At 38.1% G+C, this 27,857-nt stretch overlaps 1 protein-coding gene and 1 long non-coding RNA gene across 3 annotated transcripts in view; one reads left to right on the forward strand and one right to left on the reverse strand.

The window, feature by feature from the left end:
• Positions 1 to 27,857, reverse strand: part of TNIP3 (TNFAIP3 interacting protein 3) — an 84,680-nt gene that overhangs the window by 25,791 nt on the left and 31,032 nt on the right. For both annotated transcript variants that reach the window (XM_065545429.1, XM_045392827.2), the window contains 5 exons: positions 25,514 to 25,634; positions 7,110 to 7,196; positions 4,155 to 4,235; positions 1,723 to 1,788; positions 148 to 297 (listed from right to left, as the gene is read on the reverse strand). In XM_065545429.1, the coding sequence (XP_065401501.1) occupies positions 148 to 297; positions 1,723 to 1,788; positions 4,155 to 4,235; positions 7,110 to 7,196; positions 25,514 to 25,634 (505 nt within the window). Of the gene's footprint in view, positions 1 to 147; positions 298 to 1,722; positions 1,789 to 4,154; positions 4,236 to 7,109; positions 7,197 to 25,513; positions 25,635 to 27,857 lie in introns of those variants that run through there.
• On the forward strand, positions 198 to 8,700 carry LOC123573620 (uncharacterized). Its single transcript, XR_006698289.2, has 4 exons — positions 198 to 369; positions 1,613 to 1,714; positions 7,424 to 7,490; positions 7,976 to 8,700. It is a non-coding gene; the product is annotated as an uncharacterized lncRNA (long non-coding RNA).

Raw genomic sequence — 27,857 nt, forward strand, 5'->3', positions numbered from 1 at the left:
CTTGCGTAACCCATACACCCCTTGCACATCGGTCCTTGCTCAGTAGTGAGTTGATTTTAATAAAACGGTAGGTTTTCTACAGGAAATCCCCCCGCCCCTTTGCTTTTACTTGGATCCTCTGGGCTCGAGAACCCGGGCCCCGCCCACCTCCTCCCGCTGCAGCCGGTCCCGGGTCAGGTCGCGCTGCCGGTCGTCCTCTCTCTGCCTGTCGTCCTCTCTCTGCCTCTCATGCCGCTCCTTCTCTCGCAGGCTGAGGAATCTTTCTGCGGCGTCCAGTTTCGTCTTCAGCTCTGCTACCTGAGGAGGTCGTTCACAGACAGCTGCAGATACCTTCTCTGAAGCTCACAAGCCCCTGGATTTATTCCCAGGGTATGAACTTTGGACAGAAACGCCCCACCCCAGGACGTCCCCTAAGGAGAGGTCCTAGTTCCCACCGTCCCTAACACAGATCGGGATACTCGCGTTTCAAAGGGAGCTTGGCCTTGCACCAAAACAGCCTTCAGCTCTTCCTTCTTTTCTCCAAACCACCCCTACTTCAGAGGGAATAAAAGACTTAGACCACACCCAGGGAATTCTCTAGGTTTATTATCCTATTCTCAACTCTCCAGGCGAGCCTAGCCTGGTCTGGAAAAGGCAATGAGGGGCAGCAGGTTAGGTAGAATATGCCTACACCAGAGAAAAACAGACATGGCCTTTAATCTATCAGTAATTTGCAGCATTTGAACTTCTACTAGGTGCCAAATCACTCTGATGACAGAGTGACAGGTCCTCAGAGTAACCACAGTCCAGAGCGAGAATCTTAGAGAGGGGTGCGTCTTCCAAGATGAGGATTATAGCCATCACTAACACTGTCTTCACACACCTGCAAGCCCTTCAAGAAAGCAGCTTCAGCATTCTCTCTGGGATCATCATCTTTAACATTTACAGACCGTATTGCCCCAGCAGGGATATTGCAAGGCTGCCTGACCATTGCCTGGTGCAGTGGGAACATTATCCTGAACATTTTAAATTCAATACTTTTGGGTAACAAAATGAGGAGGAAAGGAACAATGCTGCTATATTATAATACTCATGGTCAAGTTTCTTAATACTGAATTATTTAGGGGAAAGTACTTTCTCTCTTTATCTCTTTTTGAAGATAGAATAATTTTAAATTATAAATGGTCTTTTATGTATTAAAGGAGGTTTTCTTCCAAAAGCCCCTTTCTCACCAGAGCTTTTTAAGAGCAAACGTGCTTTAGATGGAAGAGGAGATTGCCCCATTTTTCCTCACACTTTCACTGTTATCACCATTTGTTTCTCTATTTGTGGAAAACAGCTCATGCTATCTAATTAAAGAATTAGGGCTAACGTGGCATAAACAGTGTGAACTTTAAACCATATCTCACCTCACATATAACTGCGCATTTGTGGCTTCTAGGGACAAAGGTAAGGCTGGGATACTCTGTGAGCCATGATAACTGTGCATAAGAACTCTTGAGACATCACTGGGGGGCATTTTTGCACTTTTCTTTAGCTGTTGTTCAAGATGACTCACTGACACCGTTCATTAATCTTCAGTGCCATGAGACCAATACTACACTCAGCACCCTCTCCCATCATTTTCCAACAGTTGGCTCTCCACAAAGCTCTTCGTAGCTGAAATCAATGAGACTCTTCACACAATTGGCCACACCAGGATAATGGATTTAAAGAAAATACCGAATAGAGAGAGGTATTTACCTTTCTTTCATATAACTCTTTCATACTTCTAAACTGCTGATCCCATTGCTGGTTAACTTCCAGGAGCTGAAATTATTAAAATTTGGGGCATCAACAAAGAATTTCTGCCCATTTGGAAATTTTGTAAAAAAGAAATTACTTTCTGAGCTTATTAAGATTTTAGAAGCCATGGATGAAGACAATATTTTTTTTCATCAAGTTCTGATTGTGCTGGGATGATTAAATTGAACACACTCTCACCTTTTCACAACTGGTTCTTATATGAAAAACTATTGGCCGGGCTCGGTGGCTCACGCCTGTAATCCCACCGCTCTGGGAGGCCAAGGTGGGTGGGATCACTTGAGGTCAAGAGTTTGTGACCAGCCTGCCCAACATGGTGAAATCCCGTCTCTACTAAAAATACAAAAATAAAAATACAAAAATACGTGGTGGCATGCATCTGTAGTCCCAGCAACTCAGGAGGCTGAGGCAGGAGAATCGCTTGAACCCAGGAGGCGGAGGTTGCTGTGAGCCGAGATCGTGCCACTGCACTCCAGCCTGGGCAACAGAGTGAGACTCCATCTCACGAAAAGAAAAGAGAGGAGAGGGGAGGGAAGGGGAGAGGAAAAACTATTAAGTCGTAGGTGTATCTTGACAAGGCAGCTGAACAGTTTATCAGTAACTTTTAACTTTTCTTAGTTATTTGAATTTTCATTTTCTTTGTTTAATCCAACCACAATCTGATAAAAATTTGTAAGTATTGATGATTGTCTGTAAGATTTCTTCATTCATGAAGGTTCTTTTCCCAAACTTTTTCATATTTTTCTATGTGCTTACACTGATTATAATGAAATATTTTTTCCAGCTCTTTTAAAGCAGAATTTATGCTAACAAAGCCTAGGCGCCATTAACTGATCATGATTTTCTTGCAATAATGTGCTTTAAAAGATTAACACATGATTTATAATAAATATTCAACAAATAGATAATATCACTATTTTGAAAATTTAGATTTTCAAGAAATTATAGTTTTGTCATAAGACAATATTTAGATGCATTTTAGGCTGAAAATAATTTAAAGATCTTAAAACTATCTGCTAATTAGAAGGCAGAAGAAATGCTATGATATGTGGTTAGCTTTTTGTTGGGGAAGTTTGTAGTTTTCTGCATTAAGAGAAATTCCAGCACTTATGGATATGGAACAGACACTGAGAAGATAGTGGTAATGACTAAAAACTAGCAAGACTTTCTCCTAATTAAAAAGCAAATTACTGAATCCATAGTGGCAGTTACTGTCATTATTTAGTATGAAATTGTATATTATTATTATATCGAGAGTTACTTTGTTGGCATTTTAGGGATTCCATTGTGTATACTATAGTTACATTACTCTGCCGTAGTTTAGTAATTTTCCAGAAGGTCACAATATTCTTCGCAGTATCAAAGAAGAGTAGAAGGCACCATAGAAGAGAACATGAAAGATTTAATACACAGAATGAATTAGAAAAGGAATTACAGACTGGGCACGGTGGCTAACTCCTGTAATCCCAGCACTTTGGGAGGCTGTGGTGGGCAGATCTCTTGAGGACAGGAGTTCAAGACCAGCCTGCCCAAAATGGCGAAACCCATCTCTACTAAAAATACAAATATTAGCTGGGCATGGTCGTGCATGCCTGTAATCCCAGCTACTGGGGAGGCTGAGGCACAAGAATCACTTGAACCTCAGAGGCAGAGGCTGCAGTGAGCTGAGATTGTGCCACTGCACTGCAGCATGGGTGACAGAGCAACACTGTCTCAAAAAAAAAAACAAGAAGGAATTACAAAATTGACAATATACAGAGTGCTAAAATTGTTATACTTTTCACTACTTCCTCTGTCAAGAAGAGTAAAGAGGTTCTAACATTCATTAAGCTCAGAAAAATAAAACTCAAAATAATACCCATTAATTCCCAGGAACATTTTAGAAACAAACTTTATTTATGACAATGCTTTCTAACTCCCATGTGTTTGGATGCCCAAACCCTGAAGTCATAGCACCTAAATCAACCATACTTAAAGACTTTTCAAGTAACTCAAGAAACCTTGAGTTCCAACGTGTGTGAAGTTGCAAGGCATAAAGGGTAAAGGTCATAAGCCATAAAGGATAAAGGCATAAAGGATAAAGTCACTTGGTCTGTGTGGAGGAAACATCTAAGTTTTGAGAAAATTAGGATTATGTTACCAGACTTATTACTTTGTCATTTTTCATTCATCACTGCACAGACACTGAGACAAGTATGAGACATACAGGTGAATAAGAAAAAAGCATTTGCTCTCAAAATAGTGCAGTCCAGTATCTTAAAGATAAATACTGTGACCTGATAACAAAAATAAAAGGCACAAGGATAATACATTATTTTATCCTCAGCATTAATCCATGGCACCTGTGGTTTTAGCGAGTATTTCTAAGTTACCTCTTTTCTCTGTTTTTCTAAACACCTTATCTTTTGTTCAAGAGAATTTGTCAAGTTCTTTCTTGTTGATGATTCAGCACACTTAAAAAAAAGAAAAGAAAAGAAAAAAATTGAAACAAAACTGTTTACAAAATAAACAGAAGTACTGCTCCTCACAAACACCATGCATTTGGCCAACTCTCCTGTTGCGATTTATAAAAATACCTGATTCTAGCAGTAATAATCCTCACACCCTAAGTCCTTCACAGTGGCTGGTGGAGGAATCAGTTCGTATTATGTTTTAGAATCCTTTATATAAATTAGTTACCATAATAATTCTGTAATAAATTATAAATATATCTATATACTATAATGGGTAAGTCAGAGATTAAAATTTTATGAATTTGGATTTCAATCCTTTTCCAAAAAAATGACAATTAAGAAATCAGGTAAGTTTCCTGGATATATTTTAGGCATTTTTATAGTAAACATTTCAAAAAAGTCATTTTGGTAGCTGTGCCCATGAACATGTATGTGAGTAATATTCTGAAAAGTAGACCCAGTAAAAGTCAGAGGAACGACAGAATCATCAAGAATAAAGACAAACACATACAGCTATTACTGTGTAATTACTGTGTAATTTCAGCCAGCTCCTTGAATAAAGTCACTAGGTTACTAGTTTAGATTAATAATAAATTACTGTCATAATGAAAAGTTTACCACCTTTCTTTTCAGTTATTTTTTTTTCAGGAGTGAGAGTATTCATTTAAAGGTAACACAAAAGCTGTGGAAACTGTCTGCCATCTGCCTAAATCAACTAAGAACAACATTTACTTAAATGAAGGACTGATTCCTCTATAATAATTCAATAATCTTACTACTATCTCATCCCAGAGTCATATAAGTAACACAATGAATTGGGTGATGGGAGTAGTTCCTACATCTGTAATCAATTTCAGCCTTATTAGTTACTGTGGGCCACTAAATTGCTTAAAGTTGTTCATGAACAATTAAGAAATATTTTCAGAACATGTTGTGGTCTTTGCCAAAAATGTGTAGAGGAAATTGTTCTTTTGCAATCATCATGGTATTTCAAGCACTTTTTTCATCAGAAATTATTTATAAAAGTGTATTTTCTATCTTTTCTCTGTTTATTTGTGTTTCGGCATTTTAGGGTTTGATGGTATTTTATGTAAGCATAGATGTTCTCGTTTCCTTAGCTTCTTCCTATTTAGACCTATGTTACAATTAAGACCACATTTAAAAAGAGACAGTCTTCTATGGGTAAATAAATTCTGAATGATTATATTTGCTTTTGACCTCAAGACACTGGTCTGGCTGAGCACCAAGAGTGACACTGAAACCCAAATGTCAATATGTTGGGGCCTGTAGTTGGATCTTCTTCTTTTTGGGAAGACTTCCAAGAAACTAGACCCATTCTGGGTTAGAACAGACTAACCATTAAGCGTCTTTGATCTGGAAAATGCTGTGAGCCAACCCTACTTAGTGTATCTTGAGGTCATCAGCAAAGTAGGGCCATAGTAAGACTGGATTTTAGAACAGTGGTTCTCACCAAAAGAGCACATCAAAGTCACCGTTAAGCTTGCTAAACGTCAAGCATCCTGAACAGTGGATCAGAATTTCTAGAAGAGCAGCCAGGGCACCTCTATTTCTAATATATTTCCTAGGTAATCTTGATTCACACTAAAGTTCAATATACTCCCATTCTAGGGAATAAATTATGGGTGCTCAAAAATGGCTCCTCTCTGTTTGTGATGTAGACAAAAATCTGTGATTGGCAAGCATTTGTATGTCCCTGACTTTGGGAACCCAGATGTGGAACAATGAGACAATGTGCTTTTTGTTTGTTTCCCCATAAATAATTTTCTCTGGAAGAAAATTATAATATGTTTCACGCTTGATTTTTCTTTTATAAATAAAAATTACTGAAAATCTAGATACCAAATCTGCAAGAGACTCTATTTGTAACTGCAGGAGTACTAGTTTTTGAAATTCATAAGTAATATTCAGTTATAAGTGGGGGAGGATAGGAAGGAGGAAAGATAGAAAACATAGTGAATAGGAATGGCATGTAAGTCACAAACGTATCACCAGAGCTTTCTCTGGAGATTAATCAACATTTTGCTATAGTTCATATGTCTCAGGTTTCTATAAAATAAAGCAAAATTAATCAAATACAAAGGTTTGGGGGACCTTTTCCTTTGTATTTACTTTGCTTCGCAGTGCCTAATGAAGGCATCTGATTTGCAGTAACTACAAAGATTTTCAGTCATTGCTTCTAGTAAGGGCTGCTTACAGAACAGTTATTCCCTATAAATAATTTCCTATAATTATTCCCTGTAAAGTAGAATTTGTGTTCAAAGCATATGGGCACTTCTTTCTCTATGATAGCATCCTTACCAATGTATATTCAAGGTCTGATGCTACTAAATTAAAAACTTAAATGAACAGAAGTTTCCATTTAGTTTCCCATTATACCTTGGTTATCTGTAAAAGAAAACTAGAAAATATTTGAATTCATTCATTCAATTAGCAGTAGTCTCTATTGCTGAACAAAATCTATGGTACCAATTGTAAATATATAAAAATGTTACTACAGATACTCTATTGTTAAAATATGTTCTATTTCTACCCACACCAATATATTATTCTTTTTAGATTTTATATAGAACCAAATACCTCTAAATCAAGAACAAAATAAGGAACCCACAGAATTGGAAGGCTGAAAGGAATTGGAAGGCTGAAAGGAATTTAAGCCCAGTGGGTTAAAAGCAATGTACTGGTTACTTAGATTTTTTTTTTCTATGTTACATAATATTGGTTAAAACTATAGAGTAAATCTTAGCTAAAGAAAGCAAACTAGCCATTTCTATTCTTATTAAGTGCAAAATTAACCACTAGAAATGCCATCAATGCTAGATGTGATCAACTCATCTCCTAGAAATATGTTCTTACCTCGTTATGCTCTGTAGAACGTTCTGCAGCAGTCATTCTAGATGTGCCCTGTACAAAATGTGCCATGGAAGCTGTTTTTCCTGGAGTCTTGGAAAGCAGAAAGAAAAAGAGGGGAAAAATGTCTCTTATGATATATTTTAGGGTGAGAGCAAATATACAAAATTTAAAAAACACACATCACCATTAACTCAATAGAAAATAGCAGCAATAGGTTTTCATTAAAAATGAACAGAAGTGACTGTGGATAGGAATTACACAGAATAAAGTTATAAGCACTGCAACTGTGATTTTAACTTTTCTTCTCTTCCAAATAGGGATTTCCCAGGATGTCTCAAATAGGCAGGCTGTGACTAAGACCTGGGGCAGATTAGCCTTGCTATGGTATGTAAATCGTCATTCTTCCTTTACTGGCAGTTTCTCCCACTGGAGGAGGAAGTTCTCCACCACAGAAAGCCTGGGCAATCCAAGTGTTTCCTCAGTAGCCTAACTGCTATAAATTCATTGTATTTCCCAGAGCAATTAGGTAACTGTTGACTTTTTGATAGCTCAGTTTCCCTAAAGGCAAGATTTTCTGGCAATGCCTTCTAAATGTGAGTGTAGCTTGGTAGAACTTAATGAGTCATACATAATTCTATAAGTGCCACTAATTCTTATAGAAGTAAAAGGGAAAATAATTCATCAGAAAGAAAATAGGCATTGTTTGCAAATCTAATCTTCTGTATTGGCAGAAAGGTTAAACTTGCCTCTCAAATTTAAGACTGTCTTTTCTATAAATCAAGTCTAGATTTTCTCCATGACTCATTTGAAGTGAAATCTTCTCATGGAGAATCTTTTTAGTTTTAATTAGTTGACTGCTGTCATTTTAGGGGCCTTGAGGTAATGGAGCACTACTGGGTGGTACAGATAAAAGCGTGGAAATGGCAGATACTTGGAGCTACATAAATGAACTGCGATGGAACAGAAGACCTCATTTTGGACTTGGAACGAAAAAAAAGGAGGCAAGGAATACAAAAAGGGAAAGAACGTGTAACTAAAAGGAGAAAAGAATTTATAGTCAATCATTTAACTTCATTAGACCTGCCTATGAGATATTCACATATATATAGGATAAAGCCGTAAACTCCTAAAATTCAAAAGGGAGTGATTGAGTGTCCCACATTTGGCCCTCCCATTTCTCCTGAATATCTCCCCCCACTCTCCAACTCTCCCCTGTGCTCCAACCATCCTGACTGACCTCCCTTTCCTGAAATGAGTGAGCTGGTTCTACGCCCCTGAGCTCTGTGCATGCTGTTCTTGCCACCTCAGATGTCTCCTCTCCGGGCTCTCCATCCAACCTTGTGGCTGGAGAAACCTACAGTCAGTGCTTCTATTTCCTTCTGATCTTCTCTTGACCTCCTCTAATCAGCTAAGAAGAGCCCTTCATCATGCATTATGATTACATATTTCCATGTTCCTGTATTCATCTCTGTGTCCACAGCAGCCAGGCACTGAGCTGTCTGGCACACAGCAGGCGTTCAACGCATTTTGCTACATGAATAAATGGATGAATATCTATATAATGATATACCAAATCGATGAACTTTTTGCTAGTTTGTGTGTGTGTGTGTGTGTGTGTGTACTTTCTTCTGGTTTCTTGTTATGTTTTGGTCTATGCTTGAGTGAAAGGGAGTGACGCTGCTTTAAGGCAAAATCCAAAAATACAGGTAGGAGTCAAATTGTTCATTCAGGGTTCTGAAAGTAAAAGTTACAACTCACATAAGATCTGACTTTAGGGTATAGAGGCCGCGATTTCCTGAACTGACACTTTATCAACGCTAAAATCTGCTCATCAGAAAAGAAAAAGAAAACTCTATTGTAAAAATATTTTTCTTCTGAAACATACCACGCACATACACATTCCACAGTTTTATACAGTTTAAGGTTCCCTTCAGCTTTAACTTTGTATTTGGTAGTAATAAACTAGGGATGTGGTAACATTGACCCAGAAAAGTGGGTCGGAAGAACATTTTCTGGCCAGGAAATACCATCCTTGGCATTGTGCCTCTTGAGTCTCCCCTGTAAAGTATCCTGATGCACATACATTGTTAGATGCGATGGCTTCTATTAAATGGAAATTCTATACCTTTACATCTTTCATTACAATTCCTTTTCCTCTTCTACTATGCAGATAAACAACAAACAGGTTTTCCATTAGCTCAAGAGAGCCATATGATTATTTATGAATAAGTAATAACTCTTCTGAAGAACCACAAGTTTGGTTTCAGAAAAACAAAACTTTCAATAGGCCATCCCTAAGAATTAATTGGGTCTTTTCTGTTACATATGCTCTCTTCACTTCACCTCCATCCCTTTCACATTGTGCCACATATTTTAAGAGTCTGGCTTTGAGTCAAGCTTTGTTTCATGAGAAGTCTCGCTAGCTGAAATCATTTTCAGAGAGACAGAGGTGTCATTCCATGTTTCCAAGGCTATTGTGAAGAGTCTTCATTTCTGAAGTCAATATTATACAGATGAAATAAAAATATTATAATAATATACAGATGAAATAAAATTAAAATTAAAATTATGAAAGGGAAATGTGGTAAAGGAACAAGGACTACCAGTCACTGGTCTGTAACCATCATTCTAGTGGACAATAATTATCTTAAAATTAGTCCAAGAGGAGAGCATCGTATTTCTACAAGTTATCAGAAGCATTCTTTGGCAGGTAAAAGAAACGTGGCTTTTTCCTTTGCATGCTTTTAGAATGGGAGCTGAAAAACCTTGTTTGTTTCCTGAATCTATTTGCATGAATTTTTAAGTGTATGTGCTATGTAGGTGGGAAAGAGAGGATCAGTAATGACTAGAAGATCTAGCTCTAGAATGTGATCTGGATTCACAGCTTGGCTCTACTACTCCCTGATTGCGAATTTGGTCATGTAAGATGCTTAAGGTCTCTAAGGCTCAATTTCCATTTTATACAATGGAATAGTAATAGTATTCTCCCAGGGTTGCTATGTGAGCTTAGATAGTAATAAGAATTTGACTCTAAAGATAGGGCCATCAATCAAATTATTTATGAAACAAATAATATGACAAAAGGAAAGGGAAACCCACAATTTATGCATCACTCACTCTGTACTTGACATTGTGTGGGTTCCAAAGGAAAACAAAAGCAAAATTCCCTGCTTATGATGAAATGTACATATACATACACACATGTGTGTGGCTGTGTGTGTGTGTCAATATATATACTTGAAAAACTAAACAGTAAATGAAAACTGGGAAATAAATGATAAAGACAATAAGGCCTGTAAGAATTCAGAAGAGAGAGTGTTCATTCTCACCTTTAATAGCTATGGAAAGAGTCAGAGTTTCTGCTGGGCCTTGAAGGATAGATAGGATTTTGATAGAGAGTGAAAGCTGAGCTATAAACGCTGTAAAGGGAGCAAAGTAAGAAACAGAACACAACTGGACAAACTTAGGTATGAAGGATTCTGACAAATCCAGTTTAACTAGAATAGGGTCCATGTGGCATTTCTAAAGTTGATTTGGATGAAAACATAAAATATTTTAATTTCAGATTAAGACATGTTGACCTTATAGGCCATAGGGAGTTACAAAAGACCTTTGGGCAAAGGAATTACATGATCAAAGTGGTTTTTTAATTGGTTTTAGTTCATCATGTATTAAATGGGAGAGATTGGAAACTGCAATGTAGTTAATATTGCAATGTAATAATATTAGCAAAACTAATATTCAAAATGTTTATTTCAACAGCTTGTGACAATCAAAATATTTAGCAATCAGTTCACCAGGGGAACTAGGAATGGACCATACCCCTGGACTCGAGACTCCTATATTAATTGCTTAATTGTCATCTCCGCTTGTATGCATAATAGTTGCCTCCTTCTTTACCTGACCTGTTTGATCAGGATAACTTAGTTTATGATTTTCCCTGCAAAACTTGCCTTCCCTCTTACAATTAATAACACCTTTTATTCTCCAGATTGAAAATCTTGGAGTCATCCTTGACTCCTCTTTCTCTTACATCCTGTATCCAATCTACCTGAACATTTTGTAGGCTTTTTGAAAATATATCCAGACAGGGGAGGAATACATTACCCACAAAAGCCTAGAGACTTCTCAGTTTAATGAGCAAGTGGCAAGGTGAAATAAACTTACCTTTTTTTTTTTTTTTTTTTTGAGACAGAGTCTTGCTCTGTCACCCAGGCTGGAGTGCAGTGGCACAATCTCGCCTCACTGCAACCTCTGCTTCCCAGGTTCAAGCAATTCTCCTGCCTCAGCCTCCCGAGTAGCAGGGATTACAGGCATGTGCCACCACACCCAGCTAATTTTTTTGTAGAGACAGGGTTTCACCATATTGGCCAGAGTGGTCTCGAACTCCTGACCTTGTGATCCACCCGCCTTGGCCTTCCCCAAGTGCTGGGATTACAGGCATAAGCCAACATACCCGGCCTTTTTCTTTTTTGTTTTCTATTTTTTTGTTTTGTTTTGTTTTTGAGACAGAGTTACATTCTGTAGTACAGGCTGGAGTGCAGTGGTGAAATCATAGCTCACTGTAAGCTCCAACTCCTGGGCTCAAGCAATCCAGCTGCCTCAGCCTCTTGAGTAGCTACAGTTGTATACCACCACGCCTGGCTATTTTTACCTTTTCAATTTTTGTAGAGATGGGGCCTCACTATATTGCCCACACTGGTCTTGAACTACTGGCCTCAAATGATCCTCCCACCTCAACTTCTCAAAAAAAAAAAAAAAAAAGCCTTTTAATAACTTTTTCAAAATGAGGACTTTAATATTTGCTTCCTGATTTTATTCATAGGAACATTTTTAAGAACGTATCCAGCAGTGACTGATCTCTGGCTGTTTGTCAAACCTAGTTCCACCACTTGCTAGTTATGTGACCCTGGGCAAGATGATTGGCATTTTTGCATTGACCCCCATCATCTCTTAGCTGGATTATTGCAATAACCTAAGGGCTTTCCTGCTTCTATATTTGCTCCTACTCCCCCACCCCCACCCATTATTAATACAGTGGCCAATGTGAGGCTTTTAAAATGTCATTTCATGCTCAGAACCTTTCAGTGGCTTCCCATGTCACTCAGAGTGAAAGCAGAACTCTTTACGGTGGCTAGCAAGGTCCTACACAATCCAGCCCAGGCCCTTCTGACCTCATTCTTGGTATCCTTCTGTTAGTTCATTCTGTGCCATGTCCTGGCCACGCTGTTGCCCCTTGAACCTACTCTCTCTTGCCTAGAACTATCTTTTCCCTAGATGTCCACATGGTACATCCCCCCACCTTTGACAGGTAATGGTGTAAGTGACATCTGTTTATTGAGTCTTTACTTGGCCTCCCAATGTAAAATTGCTCTCCACCCCAGCACTTTCCATTCACCTTTCCTGCTTTATTTTTCCATAGCACTATATTTTCTTCTTCTTTTTGTTGATCGCCTCCTGACACTAGATTGTAAACTCCATGCTAGCAACTTTTGTGTGTTGTGTTCACTCTGTATTTCTCGAGGCTAAAGTAGTGCCATTTTAGTGCCTGCGCATGTTCACATGGGACTCAGACACACACAAATTGCCTTCTTTACCCTGAAACAAATTTATGATGTTCTCAAATCAGGTATCTTCTCAAGAGATATGAGATCTAAAGATCAGAAACTTCAACTTTTTGGCTTCCAACTAGTAAATCACCTCTCTTTGTTCCCCCAAACCTGGTTTTGAACAAGCAGAGTCAGGGGATGGGGTGTCACAGATTCCATAGCCTCTTGGGGGATATATGTTCACGTCCCTCCTGGTTGGAACTCTGAAACAATGCTCCTATGCAATATAGTGAGGTTGTTTGCAGTCTGTTTTGATTATACACTTTTAGTTCTTAGGGCACATCAGATACATTAGAAGGCAAATCGGCTTTTGTTGACGAGTCTGTAGCCTCTATAAAACTGCAGACTTTGTGAAATCCGTGTTTAGAGATTTCTGACTGCCCCACAAAGCAGTAAACAATCTGACCCACCTTGACCATCAGCTCCTCTGTGAAGTCTCCCCTGGTCCTCCAGAGTGGAGTTAGCTACTTCCTTCCTGAGATCTCATGGTGCTTTGTGAAGCATTAACTCTTGCACTTATTGTAAAGCAGCTGTTAATTGTATGTTCCCTTCCCCTCTGAGATGCTATAAGCTTCTTGAAGATGAGGTCAGTATTTATCATTTTAGCCTTGGGAACTACCACAGTACCTTCAGGGTACAGAGTAGTAGTACAATACATTTTTATTGAATGGGTCCATTTGTGTACGAATCTATAATACAAAATCATAGCACACCCCTGCTTTTCAGAACACAGTCCAGAACACACAATGACCACAGGGATACACAAAGTTACAGGCTTTGCCTCCAAACCAGAAATGATCAGGTAGAACTGTTAACACATGTTTAAAGAGCTGGCCTGTTTCCGTGTATTTACTTTTTATTCATTTTATAGGCAAATATTTTACTTTATCCTATTTTGGTTACGTGATCAATATTCTTTAGCGTTCATACAAATGCCTTTTAAAATTTTTTACTTGATTTTGATTACTATTTAATAAATAAAAAATATAAATAATTAGATATGCTATGGGAAAAAATTTAAAAGGCAGAACTGTTGTCTTTAATGATATTTTCTACATTTTCATGGTGCTTTCTAAGATCTTGTAAGTTAATATATTGAAGTATTAACTGATGATCCTCCAAAACACACACTATTCTTTTGTTTTATGTAGCTAATTCTTTCTTTGCTTGGTAAGAGATTTTTTTTTTTTTTTTTAAGAAGGAATCTTGCTCTGTCACTCAGGCTGGAGTGCAGTGGCATGATCTCAGCTCACTGCAACCTCCGCCTCCCGAGTTCAAGAAATTCTTCTGCCTTAGCCTCTCAAGTAGCTGGGATTACAGGTGCCTGCCACCACGCCCTGCTAATTTTTATACTTTTAGTAGAGTTGGGGTTTCGTCACATTGGCTAGGCTGGTCTCAAACTCTTGACCTCAGGTGATCTGCCCATCTCGGCCTCCCAAAGTGCTGAGATTATAGGCATGAGCCACCATGCCTTGCCAGTAAGGGATATCTTTTGTCAGATTAAGTTTGTCATAGAATAAAAAGAGGAGAACAGCCCCTGTTTGGCCTTTGCATTTCAAAATAGACTCTCCAAACTCTAGATACCATCTGGAAAATCAAACCTTTGAATTTCAAGAGCTAATGTTTTCAAAACAATTTTTAAAGATTTTAGGCTAATTTATTTTGTGCAATTTATTTTGAAATGCCTCAAAAAGTAACATGAGTTGATGGATTAAAAGAGGGATGGCTAGATGGATGAATAAATGGTGAACAAGTAGAGTAAAATGTTCGTGTTCATGGCAGAATTTTGATGGTGGGTATATGTGTATACCATACAATTCTTTCAACTTTGCTACATGTTTGAAATGTTCATCATAAAATGTTAGGGGAAAAGTCTGAATTAAGGCATAAAAACTTATACCAAGAATAACTGATAAAAATAAATGAGTAGATGAAGAGTCAGTGTAACCTGTCCTTACCACTTTCACCATCTGCCCCAGAAGAGTAAAGGTTTCATGCCCCAGGAAAGTGAAAATGAATCAGACAAAAAGAGTACTGCCTGGATGTTTCTCAGTTCTCATGAGGAATGGAGCCCTACTACCCTACTTCTTCTTCTTCTTCTTCTTCTTCTTCTTCTTCTTCTTCTTCTTTTTTCCTTTTTTTTTTTTTTTTTTTTTTTTTTTTTTTTTTTTTTGAGATGGAATCTCGCACTGTCACCCAGGCTGGAGTGCAGTGATGTGATCTTGGCTTACTGCAACCTCTTCCTCCTGGGTTCAAGCTATTCTCCTGCCTCCGCCTCCCAAGTAGTTGGGACTACGGTCATGAACCACCAAGCCCGGCTAATTTTTTTGTACTTTTAGTAGAGATAGGGTTTCACCATGTTGGTCAGGCTGGTCTTGAACTCCTGACCTCAAATGATCCGCTTGCCTGAGCATCCCAAAGTGCTGGGATTACAGGCATGAGCCACCACACCTGGCCCCTATTCTCCTACTTCTAGGTACTCATCTATCATCTTCCAAATTGCTTACATTGAACATCAAAGAGCAGAGTCAGCTCCAGCCTTACTCACTGGGTTAAGTCCAGGGAAGGTACAAGCCTTGAAGAGAATTTCTCCACGGCTGTGACATGGCCTTACGACTTGTTTAAGTAGAGAGGTCCTGAGACAACTCAACCCTAGAGTGGTGTGGAAGCAGAGCCAGAAATTTCCTATGCATCCTGAGAAGGATGAAAGAGTGGCTAACTGAGGGTTTGAGGGGTCTTCAGGGTCAAATTGAGGAGGATGTAGTGTTTACCACATGACCCTAAGGATAAGAGATAGCTGAGTGACCTGGAAGCATTAGTGATTGCCAGTGAGGATACAGGCCAGTGAAAAAACCCACAAGGGATAGACTAAATCAGTGCCAATGGCAGTGTCAGATGGGGGATCACTGTAGCCCTGATGCCTCCACCCCAAAGTTGCCAGAAAAATACATAATATTCAGTCAAATTTGAATTTCTGATAGACAACAGTGTTTTGTATGTTTGTCCCATACAATATTCTGCCATTTATCTGAAATTTAAATTTAGGTGGACATCCTATATTTCTATATGCTACATCTGGCAACCCTATTTCACCCAGATTATTTCACAAAATCTGTTCCACAAACCCTTAGGTACCATTACATGAAGGGATAGGGGAGAATTCTTGCATACCACTGCACAGAAAATATAAATTGCCCGAGAAAACACTGAAGTGACTGAAATTTTCTGCAGTCAACTAGATAAATTATTTTCCAAAGGACAAGCTACAGTTCCTAGAATGGAACTAAATTTAGTTCAGAAATAAAATTACTATTTTGTACTAAGGAGTTATGTGGTTTAAAATACTTTATTTGCTTCAATCTGAACTTCATAACAGCCCTGTAAGAAGGGGCATCTTTAATGTTAATGAGGACAAAGTTGAATTTAGAGACGGCAAATGACTCGCTCACAATTATGACGTAACAAGTGGGTGGCTGAACCCGTATCAGAGTTCATTTAGTCTTCCTGGTTTACTTCCCCCAAAGAACCTTTGATCTATGTTGGTAGACATAAATAACACACCTAAAAATTATAGCAGGAGACATCATTTACCAATGATGGAAAAGCAATGCGGGGGCCCAAGCCATTAGGAATATGATTCAGGGAAGTTTTATGGGAATTAAGCATTTTTTGAAGGATAGGTATGAGGTAGCTTGACCTTTGATGTTGTATCCAAACAAAATCTTAACAAATTCCCACTATTGCTTGCCTAGAGATTAATTTCCATTTCCAAAATAGAAATTAGTGGTTGGAAAAGAGAAATTCAGTCTTTAAAAACTGTAGTAATCAGAAAAGAGAAACTCAGCCTTCAAAAACTGTAGTGGTTAGAAAAGAGAAATTCAGCCTTTTAAAACTGTAATCTGTGTTTGAGTTTTTTTTTTTAAATTCTTTTCTCTGGAAGGAAATTAGCTGCTGATCATTTTATAGCAATGCAGATCACTCTGTTTTTCTCTTGTACTTTGCTCATGTGTTGAGTTCACCTTCATTCATGTATGCACTTTTCTCTTTGAGATGGAGTCTGGCTCTGTTGCCCAGGCTGGAGCGCAATGGTGAGATCTCGGCTCACTGAAACCTCTGCCTCCCAAGTTCAAGCAATTCTCCTGCCTCAGCTTCCCGAGCAGCTGGGATTACAGATGTGCGCCACCACGCCCAGCTAATTTTTTTTGTATTTTTAGTAGAGAGAGAGTTTCACCACTGTGGCCAAGCTGGTCTCAAACTCCTGACCACAAGTGATCCACCCACCTCTGCCTCCCAAAGTGCTGGGATTACAGGCGTGAGCCATTGCACCCAGCCAATGTATGCATTCTTATATTAAATACTTATTGATTATTGTCTGTGGACCAAGTATTGTGCTTAGTACTAGAATATGAAGATGAGCAAAAGGCACATCTCAGTTGTATTTTCTGTTTTCTGAATATAAAATCTGAACATTAGAGGGGACCACTCCATTGATGATGGAATCTTTTCTGCATCATTCCTGCCAAGGGGTTGTCCAGATTAGCTTGGATACTTCAGGTGAAAGAGAACTACCTTTTTCCTGAGACAATATATTTCAACACTGTATCTATAGATTTAGACACTATTTTCAAATACCAAAAGTTATAATTATAAAAATTAAGAGACTAGGCATGGTGACTGACACCTATAATCCCAACACTTTGGGAGGCTGAGATGGAGGAATTACATGAGCCCAAAAGGTTGAGGCTGTAGCAGGCCATGATTGCACCACTACACTCCAGCCTGGGTGACAGAGCGAGACCCTGTCTCTAAAATAATAATAATAAGTAAAATTTTAAAAATTGAGAAAGAACATGTGCATATAAAGATGATACAGGTATATGGAAAGGCTAATGGTGAGTACTCAAAACATGGGTGATACAAAGAACACATACCGAAAGTGTTTTGTCTGAAAATAGGCCTGACTCAAAAAAAAAAAAAAAAAAAAAAAAAAAAAAATCTCCCAATATGCTAGCCTAAAAAATTGCAAACATTTGCTAACTCAGTTTTAATAACAAACATTTATTTTAAAAAGAAATCAGAATAGCTATCTTCTTCACTGGAAAATAAAGGAATAATTGATCTTATTTTTTTGCTATTTATTCTAGAGTCCCATAAGAAAACATATTTACATACTTTGTGAGTTATACCTCACTCTCACCACAAGTACAAAATAAAGTAAAAAGCGTTTTTGTTACATTTCATCTAGAAGGTGGACATGAGAATGACATGAACATTCTTCAGCAAGAGCTTACAGTGTCCATTTTGCTAGTACTGTTCCCAAACCCATTCAAAAATATTTTCAATCAAACTAGAAATAAGAAGGCTTACTTGAGAAAGAAGACTTATTGATGTATTAGATTCCAAAACCCAGCTTGGGTTGAGATGTCCCTAGGAGACATCCACATCCTGTCACAAAGCTAAACAGATCAAGAACATCATAAACACATTTGCTAAACAACTCTTATGAACACGTTATTTATGGTATCTCACAAGCCCAATATTTTGCTTCCTTAACATTGTCATGATGAGTTTACACATTTCCTAACCCACAGGCTTATGCTGTTCTTCTTCTTACATTAAAAGGAATACCTATCCAAAACTTCTTCAGATTTACTTACTGAAGTCATGCAAGTCTGGAAGAAGACAAAGGTAGAGTGATAATTCCAAAAGTAAGAATAATACCTTTGGCTTTAAATGTCCATTCAGTAGAAACCCTAGACCTCAAGTGCTTTTTTTTCTCTTTGTAGGGTTCTAGGAAGACTTATATTCTTCTAATTAACATTTATAATTTCCACACAGATGCCACTTTTCACTTCAAGTCTTGATTACTTCCACCACCAAGCCCCCCAGTGTTGTCGTCTGCTCCCCTGCCCACACCATTAACCCAAACTAGAACTGCCTGGACTGTTGTGTTCACTGAGGCAGAGAGAATCCTCTTCTAACTACTGCTTACATCTTCCAAAAGATAATCTGCATCTCCCAGTTTTCTGTAACTCTTTCTTTTGTGGAAGATGGGACAAATTCTCCCAGTGATAGAACAGATGACTTCTGAGTAAATAGAAAGCATCCTACTCAAAAGCGTGTCTTATTTATCAACAAGAATGGAGCCTCAGTTTATATCCCCGTTGCACCACTTCTTCTGTCCTGTATAGAAATTTCTGCCAAACGGGTGTGTGGCTTTCAAAAGTTAGGGAAATATTTTCTCTTCTTAATATTTATGAGTTTTAATTATTTGGTCTTAGGATCTAATTTTAGTTCACAGACCTATGTCTCTGTTTTCCTGGGATGTCTGGTGGTGTACTTTATTAGAATATAGAGTTCAAGCTGGGCATATGCAGCAAGATCTCTTTATCTGGATGTATACCTGATATTCATGTAGAGTGGAATCCTTTAAAAATCCTTGTAATGAACAGAAGGAGAAATATGTCATAAATTAACCATGGGATCAAATTAACTCTATGGTGATATTTTGGGAAATACAACCTGGCCTAATTATCCACTAATCTGTTTAATTTGGAGAGTTTATAAAACTTTCAGAATCAGAAGACTAAACACTAAGAGCCAAGCTTTACTGATAATAGAAAGATACATGGTTCATTTAAATAACTTCACCTATGTTGCCAGTAATGAGTTTCGAATGCCATAAGGTGCAGCAGCTGAGCTGACAGGTTCCTCACTGCCTGAGAACTTGCAGGCAGAGCTTTTCAGCCAGGTATCCAAAGGTTTCCCAATGAAAGTTTAACAGATCCTCACACAACAATGCAACATTTTTTTTTTCTAGCAGAAAAAATAGATCAAGACATTCCACAGCTACCTTTGAAATTAGATAATGAGATTCAAAGAGGAAGTCAGTTATTGTATGAGAAAACCATTAAAGAAAAGTTTGAAGCTCAAGCTCATCCTACTAGCATTGTGATGATGATGATGATGATGATGATGATAGTGTTGTGTTGATTTAGCACTTTATATTTACAGAGTGCATTTTCACTCAATTTGTATAATTATCACAACCCATTGTACAGATAAGAAAATAAGATTTTGATTAAAAAAAAATACACAGCTTTCAAAAAAAGGGAAATAAGAAAAGGAAAGCCAGATTTTTTTTTTTCCCAACAGTGTGGTTACAGAAAACGTGTGTCAATTTACGGTAGTTTGCAAGAAGTTTTTCCCTCACAATCTTTTGAAGTGTCATGAGTATATATTAATCTCGGAACCAACTAAAGCAATTTCTTAAGGCTTTTTACCTTGGGAAGAGTGTCCAGGTCTAGAATTTGTCCCCAGCCACTGGGAGTTCCTCCCTGAACTTGTATCAAAAGTAATTAAAAGCCCATTTCTAGTTCTGCCTCTAAGTTAAAATCAGAAGCAATGGAATCCAAAGACAGGATGGGGCTTTTAGGTAAATTCAATCCTGGCAGGATCTGCTTAAAATTTGGGCATTTTTCCCTTTCACTCCCAGGTTTCATCCTTGTTTTCAAGCATTATTGGAACGTATTTGTTTACCCAAGAAATACAGTTCGAGTATCCTGTCCCTTTCTTTTGTATTTGAAGATATATGACTGCAGGTTCATATATTATTTTCATAATTTTCTCATAATACTTGGACAATAACTTGGTTATATATAGCTTTCATTTAACATTCATATTGGAACCTTAATGTCATTCTCACTTAGGTAATTATTTTTCCTTTGCCTACAAGACTTTAAATGACCTTTGATTACTAACTTTCTACTTTTTCAACTGTCCCAGAATATAAAAGCATACTTTCATGCTCATGGAGTTCCTCATGTTCATCAATAGTGGTTTTCTGTTTCCTCAAAGCAGTGAGTCAGTCTGTTCATTTCTCTTATAGTAATTCTTCTTCTTTACATATTCTTGGCAATAGTAGCTGAACAAAAAGGGAACTTGACATATATCTCAGACTCTTTCACTAAATAATATCTCTTTTATTCAGTCGCACCCTTCACATCCCATAAAGTCATAAAGAAACCAATTTCCTTCTCCTTGAAAGGGAATCTACCTTATTGTTCTTAGGCTAACTTCATTCAGTGTGAAAACGAGAGAAGTCTTCTTCAGTCCCTGTCATTGGCTCACCCTTGTCTTAACCAAATAGAAATTTTCTTATATATTTCCCTTTCTATCAATATCTCAGCAAAAATGTGAAGGTCTTTGTTTTGTTTTGAATATAGGATTTCTTTCTGCAGAGTGCTATTGTGTAAATAGTTCAGCAGAGATTCCACCTGGAAACTAAGCCATGTTTACTCAAAGAATCAAATATTTGAAATACCTGCAGAGGACACTTGAGGAGGATATGCCAGTGGTCTATTGGGATAAAGAATGAAGACTCCTGGGGGCTGTTCTGGGAGAATTTACCCAGGAGAGAGAATCAAGTCACAGTGGCTTGATCCAAGTTTGGTGCTTTAAGCTCAAAGAGGAGGAGTTAGCCTGATGACAGTATCGTTCCTGACACCAGCTGGAGCTCTGGTCTACTCTTCAAATAACTCTGAAGTGAGGGAGGGAAAATTAAAAGTAGAAAGTACAGGGCAATTGTTTTCATTAGACAGATTTGAGATTAGGTCCAGAATCTAAATCCCCTTAGCTGTACAATCATGAGAAAATTGTTTAGCCGCATTGAACTCCAGTTTCCCCATCCATAGAGGGGTAAAGATGAAATGGGCTAATGAATAGAAATACTTTGCAAAATGCTGGCCAAGAGTAGGTGCTCAATAGACAGCAGCTAAAACTCGAACAAGGACAAACTGAAAGGACCGTGACCCTCCGGCAAACACTGGAAGTGCACGCTAATTTTGGAAAAGAAGAAGTCTCTTCACCTCGGTCACAAGAGCAATAGTGTTTGGCTGCATTTTGAGTTCTCGAAGACATATTCCACATTGAGCACACTTGGCATAGTGAGTGGTACCCAACGGTGCTCCTGAGAGTGGTACAGCAAACTTTGAGAAGCCAGGAGTTTGAGCACCTGAAAACTTTCCGCAGTCAGTAACTTCATGACACCAGGATGGGCAAGACCAAATGGCAGCTTCCATACAAGAACGGAGAGATTGAGCTTGAGTGTACATTTTATACTCCCCTGCAGACTCTGAGAACTATTTGTAAAGGAATTATAGGAATAAATCAATTGTATATTCAGTGTTACCATGTCTCATGAAACCAAACAAGTTGTTTACTACTGGTGCTTTCTAGAAAATTCTATGTTGTGATACTTTATACCTTCATGGAACACTTATACCCCATCATCAAGGAATCCATGAGTCTCTCATAATTCATATGAGAGAAAACACTTAGATACATAAGTGATCACAAAAGCAAAATGATGAAGTCTATAAATGACATATAAAGAAGATAAAGAAGTAGGACATAGCAGGGAGGGGGCTGAGTAATGCCATGTGGGACTAGAGAGGGTGAAAAGGTTTCAAAACAAGAAAGGTTTGAATTGGGATTAAAAAAAGGCAGTTCATCAAATGGGCAAGGAAGCAAGGATTTCCAGAAAGAGTAAACAGCATGTGAAATGACAGCAGAGGAAACTTCATGGTTTGTTAAAGGCTTATTGGTAGCTAGAACACAGGGTGCACTTTGGGAAGCAGCAGAATATATAGAAGACACTAAAACACTACAGGAAAAATATGTACAAACTTGGCTTTCTATCCTGATACAACTTTGTGAATTTAGGCAGTGTTTTAAAATTTCTATGAACCTTAGTTTCCTCATCTGGAAAATGTGGATAAAGACAGACATATTTAAGTGTTGTTGTAGGTAACAAACAAAGTATTTACCCCAATACGTATTTACCCCAACAAGTATTACATCTTTCTTCTAATGTTTTGTTCTAAATGTGGCAGAAGCTGTATCTTGGAGGAATGTATATATGATGCAAAGGCATTTGGATTCAGTGATGTATGTAAAGAGATCTACTTTTAAGTTTTAAGCACTTTTAGGTTTTAAGTACATCAGTAAGATCTATGTTGATAAAATGAAGAAAAGGAAAAAAGTCCAAAGATATAATGAAGGCAGATTAGATCTTCCCTTAGGGAAGGTCCAGAGTGAAGGAAAGATGGCACTATTCTGTAAATGGTGCCACCTGAGTCGTGCAGCATGGTGGCCCTGAAGGAATTCAGGATTCCCCCAAATTTGGATGACTGGGTGCCTAGTGATTCACTCACCAGCATAGAAAATGTGTGTGTAGTGTCTGGGGTGGGGGAGGGATGACAAGCAGATATAGCAGGAAATATATTGAATTCACTTCAGGAAAGACTGAGTGGAAAGAAAGTACATATAGAAAAGCACTCCATGTTTAGTAAGTACATGTGTCTGGAGTCATTGTCATATGTTTGGTAGTTTAATGAGCCCAGGACAGATACTTGAGTAACACTAATGTAGCACAAGTAGGTGACGTAAGGGAAGTCTGTGAAGGTGAGTGAGAAGAAGAGACCAGAGAAAAAAAGCAAGGAGGGGTGGCAAGGGTATCTAGGGATTAATATTATAGATGTCAATGGAATAAGACATTTTAAGGAAATTGAAAGACTAAGTAGTATCAAATGCAAATAAGAAGACAAGTGAAAAGTAAAATGCAAAATGACGATTGGATTGATCCAGATAGAGGTTATTAATGGTGTGATAGGAGAGGGAAAGTTTTGGATGCTGTGATCAATGAGCTTGGCTATGTTGTGTAAGAGTGAGTTCAAACATTACCCATAAAAGAAGATGAGGTCTCATATATGTTTGAAGTGAAGGAGAACAGTACATATTTTGAGCTGGTGAGAGGTGATGGAGAGATTGGAGATACAGGAACCCCCACACTGTTAAGTGATTGGTCTTATCATACAGTGGTGGTTTTCAAACTCAACTCGGTCCTCACTACTACTCTGCGACTCATTTTAGTTTTACTTATCTCTTCTGTCTCCCTGCCTTCCAGCAGTCATTTCATATCTTCCCCAATTCTCTTAAGCCTTGGGTCTCACCTCTCACCCTCTCAGTCTCTGTAGATGTCTTTACCTCATACTTCACAAAGAAAATAGAAAACATTAGCTAAGAATCTGCTGCCCTTTGCCTGGAAGTGTGAACTGCAGGAGAACAAGCAAATTTCCTCAATGAGGTCATAGAAGAATCAATGTCTTAGAGAGAGAGACACAAGTTTCAGTGAAGTCCAAAAGGAGACATAACCTGTAGCTAAGAGGATGGTAATAAGGATGTAGAAGAGCTTTTTATCATGTAAAGGATGACAAGAAGATGAATGAACAGAATTGCAAGGAGGTCAGTCATGAGCAAATGGGTCTTAGAGGATGATAATGAGAGGATATGAGGATGAGGGTACCAGAGGGAATTGATATTATCACCATGAAATTTCTTTCTGGAGTTAGACAAGAAGGTGGCTGGAAAAAGCACACATTTTCATGAAGGAATAAATTTCTAGTTGAGAGTTAGAGGTGTATATGTGAGGGCTTGGAGTTGGGATGAGAAGAGCAAAAGAAAACAGAAGAGGTCTTATTTGACCTCTTAACCATTAGTACACATTCATCGGTAACTCCAAACATAAAGACAACCTGTTAAGGAAGAAGTAAGTTTTTAAACAGGAAAAAGTGACTAAATGCAGAAAGCACACAACATTGTTCATGACATGAATGAAAAAAAGAGGTACAGGAGTATCCACAGCATATTAAGTGAAAAGGGTAAGTTAACAAGACAGGTGTGTGTGTGTGTGTGTGTGTGTGTGTAAAAGACAGAGATATCCCAAATGCTAAGAGATGGTCTCTATAGGTGGTGAGCTTACTAGTGGTTTCAGAGGCAGTTCTATGTTTAGTGAAGCCTGAGGCCTATACAATTCTGTGATTTCCTTTAAAGGAAAAAAGAAACAAATTTATGGATGCAAATTAGTTATAAAAGTAAATATTTGTTTAAGGGAGCCCATGCTCCATTATCTCCACAGCAAATCTGTCTCTACATGATTTTTACAGTTTTCTGTGTTTATCCATATACATTTTCTACACTGAGTAAGAACTTCTTTAGAAAGAAGAACTAATGTTATTGTTAAAAAGAAGTATAAATTACTTTTTAAAATGCCAGCCATGCTCTCAAACTACTCACATTAGATTTTTTTTTTTTTTTTTTTTTAGTAAGAATCATGAAAGATAGTTTTTAATTGGGAGGACTAGAGTTTAAGAGTTCATGTTGTCATAGGATGTATGTCAAGAAAGTCATCTGTAAAATTCCTAGCTTGAGCCTACCCTTGAATTTTATTTGCTTATATAAAGCACCATAGACAAATACCCTGAAACAAGTGGAAGTTCAAAGTCAAACAACTCCTTTAATCAGTGAAATCTTGCTTTTTCTTACAAAAATACAAAATGAAACAAAAACGACTACAAAAAATCATTGACATGAGTTGTGCTGATTTTGGTAACCCAATTTAAACAGGTTTACTTAAAATGGGTTACTTCCTCCCAGAAGAGAGTTATCCCTGCATTAAACATTCTTTCTAGTAGCATGATCTCCTCACCTTCTTGTAGTCACAGCTGCCTGGACACTTTAAACCGGAAAGTGCCAGCAAATTCTTCTGCTGAAGAATTTCTTTAGTAACAGGAAGTGGCTGTGTGAGAGAAGTTTTATACTGCTTTACTTTATCCTCTCAGCTGACAAGGAAGTACATGACTGACTGTAAATGACTTGGGGACTGTCCCCGCAAATTCTTCTTGGTGAATAAACTGCTGAAGGGTAATCGAGATAAGGAGAAAAAAGGTGTTTTCTTACCCTCGGAGAACACAGATTTCTGTGAGTTGGCATGGCCTGTGGGGTGAACCCTTTTGGATGAGGAGAAGCATTTCTCTCAATCAGATCCTGGATTTTTTTGTCCAGCTCCATGCTTTCACATCTGCCCAGAAAGACATGAGAAAGTTACGTTATACAAAGGTAATTAAAAATTATTCAGGTGTAGAGTGAGCTTATGGATGACATGGAGGTGTTATTTATGTATGATACTTCTCTACGATCTCCTAAACTCTAATCTCATTATGTTTTCATTAGTGCATGCCATGAGAGCACTTTGAAAGAGCATTAGAGTTTAATTTTCTCTTACAAAGGAAGATACGGACAAGTTTAGGAATTTTCAGTCTGAGAAAAATGGCAAGAATTGAATCAAACACTCACAGTGAGCTAGGCTCTTTCATGCATTTTCTTATCCAATGTGCACAGCAACCTATTAAAGTAGCCACTTTCCCCGGCATTAGACAGATAAGTAAACTTGAGTTTAGGAAGTTAACTAACTTAAGTGAAATCAAACTGAAGCATCGGCAGGGCCAAGATCAAACTCAGACCTATAGAATTCTACAGCCTGTCTCAACCATTTTTGCTGTATGTCTTCAATTAACCTGAAAACAAATCCCTAAGCAGCTACTTGCCACCAAATGGAAATAATAGATTACAGCTGAAGAGTATCTGGTAGCCCCCTTAGGAGAATCTAGTCCAGCTGCTTCTCAGAGGGAGTTGCTCACAGTCACATGACCATTAGCTGATAACACCAAGATTTAAACCAGAGCTTCCTACTCAAATCAAATTTTTATTTTTCCTTTATACTAGGGGTCCCCAATCCCCACTGCCAGTCTGGGGTCTGTAAGAAACTGGGTCACATAACAGGAGGTGAGAGGCAAGCAAGTGAGCAAAGCTTCATCTGTATTTACAGCCCCTCTCCATGGCTCACATTACCCCCTGAGCTCCACCTCCTGTCAAATCAGCAGCGGCATTAGATTCTCATAGGAGCACAAACCCTATTGCGAACTGCGCATGTGAGGGGTCTAGGTTGTGTGAACCTTATTGTGAACTGCACATGTGAGGGATCTAGGCTGCCTGCTCCTTATGAGAATCTAATGCCTAATAATCTGTCACTGTTTCCCATCACCCCCAGATGGGACCATCTAGTTGCAGAAAAACAAGCTCAGGGCTCCCACTGATTCTACGTTATGGTGAGTTATATAATTATTTCATTATATATTACAATATAATAATAATACCAATACAGTGCACAATCAATGTAAAGTGCTTGAAACCATCCTACTCCTGCCCCAGTCCATCAAAAAACTGTCTTCCATGAAACCAGTGCCTGCTGCCAAAAAGGTTGGGGACTACTGCTTTATACGATGTTGGTATAATGGAGAAATTTTCTCATTAAAAATACAACTCACAAGGAAAAATGCATTGTGTGATTTTTTCTTTATATGTATATTATTTATAACATATATATTATATATAAATATATATTATATATAAAATTACATATATATAAAATATATATTACATATACAAATATATATTATATAATATATATATATATATTTTTGCCTGCCTCATCATATCTCACCCCCTGAAAATAACCCCTTGGATCGAGGGAGGAGTTCTTGCAGGAGTACTTCTCAAAGTTGTCTCCAAATAAAATAAATAACTAGATGAACGGCCTATTCAAATGCCTGTATGGCAGAGGTTGCTAGGGTTGTCTGCTCAATCTACCACCTTCGTTGAGAGTGGCTCACAGGAGCAGGCTCTGACAGCCATGTTTCCATTGGTATGACTTGAACTTGCCTTTTGGTTATAACTGATTGGACTAAGAGTAAACAACTGATCCCAGTTTGGCCAGTGGGATTCTCCTCCGTGTCTGGAGTGAACTGAGAATGAAGCATATGGGTAGAGAAATGTGGAGCTGAAAGATGGAGAGAGTCCTGACAATTTTCTAGTTTAGAATCAGCCCCTTCTAAGGTCTGACTACCTTCCAACCTTTGGATTCTGGGAAACACTCCATGTCGTTATAATGAATTCTCTCGCATTATGTTTAAAGCTAGCTTTGCTTGGTTTCTGTTATCTAAAATCAAAAATCCCTACATATGCACCTTGACTTTCATATTTATATTGTTTCTTTCAGGCTGTGAAATGTCTGTACATCATGTGCCGTGTATGATCCCATTGTAAAATATGGGCTACTGGGTCTACGGTAAATCCTTCATGGTGCAAAAGGTTGCATATGCATAACAATGAGTTTGGACCTATCTTCAGGGTTTTCCACAAACCTGTGAGGAGGAAAGTCACAAAATTTGTTTGGTAACTGCCC

This window comes from Macaca fascicularis, chromosome 5 (genome assembly GCF_037993035.2).
Source record: "Macaca fascicularis isolate 582-1 chromosome 5, T2T-MFA8v1.1".
NCBI lineage: Eukaryota > Metazoa > Chordata > Mammalia > Primates > Cercopithecidae > Macaca > Macaca fascicularis.